At 46.0% G+C, this 2,072-nt stretch overlaps 1 protein-coding gene across 1 annotated transcript; it reads right to left on the bottom strand.

Annotated features, from left to right (window-relative positions):
- Positions 1-374: 374 nt before the first annotated feature.
- Positions 375-1,682, bottom strand: Pmar_PMAR026308 (trehalose-6-phosphate synthase, putative; the record flags this gene model as incomplete). The annotated part of the gene is made up of 4 exons (XM_002768525.1): positions 375-461; positions 765-962; positions 1,207-1,336; positions 1,523-1,682. Coding segments are annotated over 4 exons (575 nt in total), but the record flags the coding sequence as incomplete, so codon positions are not given.
- Positions 1,683-2,072: the final 390 nt, after the last annotated feature.

Raw genomic sequence — 2,072 nt, forward strand, 5'->3', positions numbered from 1 at the left:
GGGGAGGGAACATGAGACTAACGACAACCATCGTTAATCACATTGTCGATTTCTGCCGTTACTACTTCCTCCTCTTTCCCTTTCCCCGGCGTGTGCCTCTTCATACTGTTCGGGGGCAGTTTCCAGTAGTACCCATGCTCTGCGGCTAAACCAATGTTGCGGACAGATCCAAACCACTCCTACAGAGAAATATCATCGTTATCAATAGAGTTCCACCCGTGATATGAAAAAAAACTAACGAATGATATATTTCATGACTACCGCATAGCGCGAATATTGCGTTCTAATACGACATTTCACGTGAAATGTGTGAAACGCCAATACCATGAACTAACCTGTAATAAAGACTTCTCCCGCCCGCTCAAAATGACCACCGTATTCCTAGGGTCACTACACAGCTTCGACAAGGCGTCCAATACTGCTGCTGAGGGTGGGTTGCCGTGGGACATCAACGCACTGGACTGAGGAGAATACCACATCACAGCCACATTCATCGAAATAACACCAATCTGGCAGATTTACGTGTCCGACGACAAAGAGGAAATTCTTTCGCGAGGACAGCAAATGGAATTTCATTCTTCATACGACGATGGAGTTTCACCCGTAAAGTGGCGTAACACCCCGTGAAAAACGCGATATTCGCGACATGCAATAGTCGTGAAATCACGGGTAAAACTCCAATGTTCATGTTCATATACTATTTGAAATTTCAATCCCAACAAAAACTCGACTCTCACTACTACTACTACTACTACTACTACTACCTCTGCATTCACTTCAGGTTCCGAATGCCTAAACATGCGCCTCAAGTCTGGTGCCAGGGTGCCCTCATTATCCAGAAAGAATATCCTCCTCTGGGCCTTACTATAGTCCCTCACAACTCGAGGGACATCCAGTTTGAAGAAATTATGATCGTCGATTTGTGCCAGGACTTGGCCGCTACCCCGGACTCCCCAGGCAACCTAATGACAATTTTGGGGAAAATATATATTTGGTTTCATCAGCTGAGCTCAGGTGTTTCCAAAGAGTTAATATACGAATTCGGGAAGAAGTTTGCAGAAATCAATATTGATTCTCCTTATACATATTGTCACCAACACATGTGGTTGACCTTTTGCATATTCTACTAACAACACCAACAAAGTGCCACCCCAGAGTCCGCACAACTATAGGGCTGCTAATGTTCTAAGATCAAGGAACTCCCACCTCCTTGTCAGCATCGGGATTGGACATTCTCGACATATAATGGGCCCTGCATCGCGCCAAGTCGTTGATGATACCCTGAGCCCATCTCAACAGGCTATGACTAGTCACATACGAAATGTCTCTTGCGAACCTACTACCAACAGTGAATACATCAAGAAAATCATCCAAAAACCTATAATGTTCCCGGGGGGAACTCGTTTTGAATTTTACACATGGCTAGGAACACTCTCTTCGAACAGTTCTCCATGCAAATGTCACATTGGGAACATTTTCCCCATCGTTATCAAACCCTAACGTTCCACCTAGTTCCTCTCACCGGCTCGTTAGTTCCTGCATAGGAAGCGTAAGACTCTCATCTAGCATATTGAGCACTTTCTCAGTGTCCCACGGATTCACCCTCAGACTGCCTGTCAATACTTGACTACAGCCCGAGAACTCCGAGCAGACCACCCGCCCCAACAGCGCTCCCTGCTGGTCTAGAACACAACGAGGCGATGCCGTTGGGTCTTCGTCTACATTCAAAGACATCGCGTAGCGAGCTGAGAGATACCTGAGCGAAGTCGTGGGAAAATATACACATGACCAACTACAAGTGTCAGCGACAATACGAAAATTTTGAGTTAATTTTGCGTGCCCTGCTTCGTGAGAAAACTCCCGAAATCAGCTGAGAAGAGCGAACATATATTCCACCAACACTGCTCACGAGTGTTACTTTCGTGATCCATGAACGAGTGGTACGATAGCAAAGTTGAACATCGACCGTACTGATTTTTCGAGACATTTACCGGGAGAAATCCAGTTATGGAGCACGTTAAGAGTGAGGCCTCAAAGATACTGTGGGGCTCGCATGGCCATACCCACTGAAA

Source organism: Perkinsus marinus (assembly GCF_000006405.1).
Source record: "Perkinsus marinus ATCC 50983 genomic scaffold scf_1104296967944, whole genome shotgun sequence".
Classification (NCBI taxonomy): Eukaryota; Perkinsozoa; order Perkinsida; family Perkinsidae; genus Perkinsus; species Perkinsus marinus.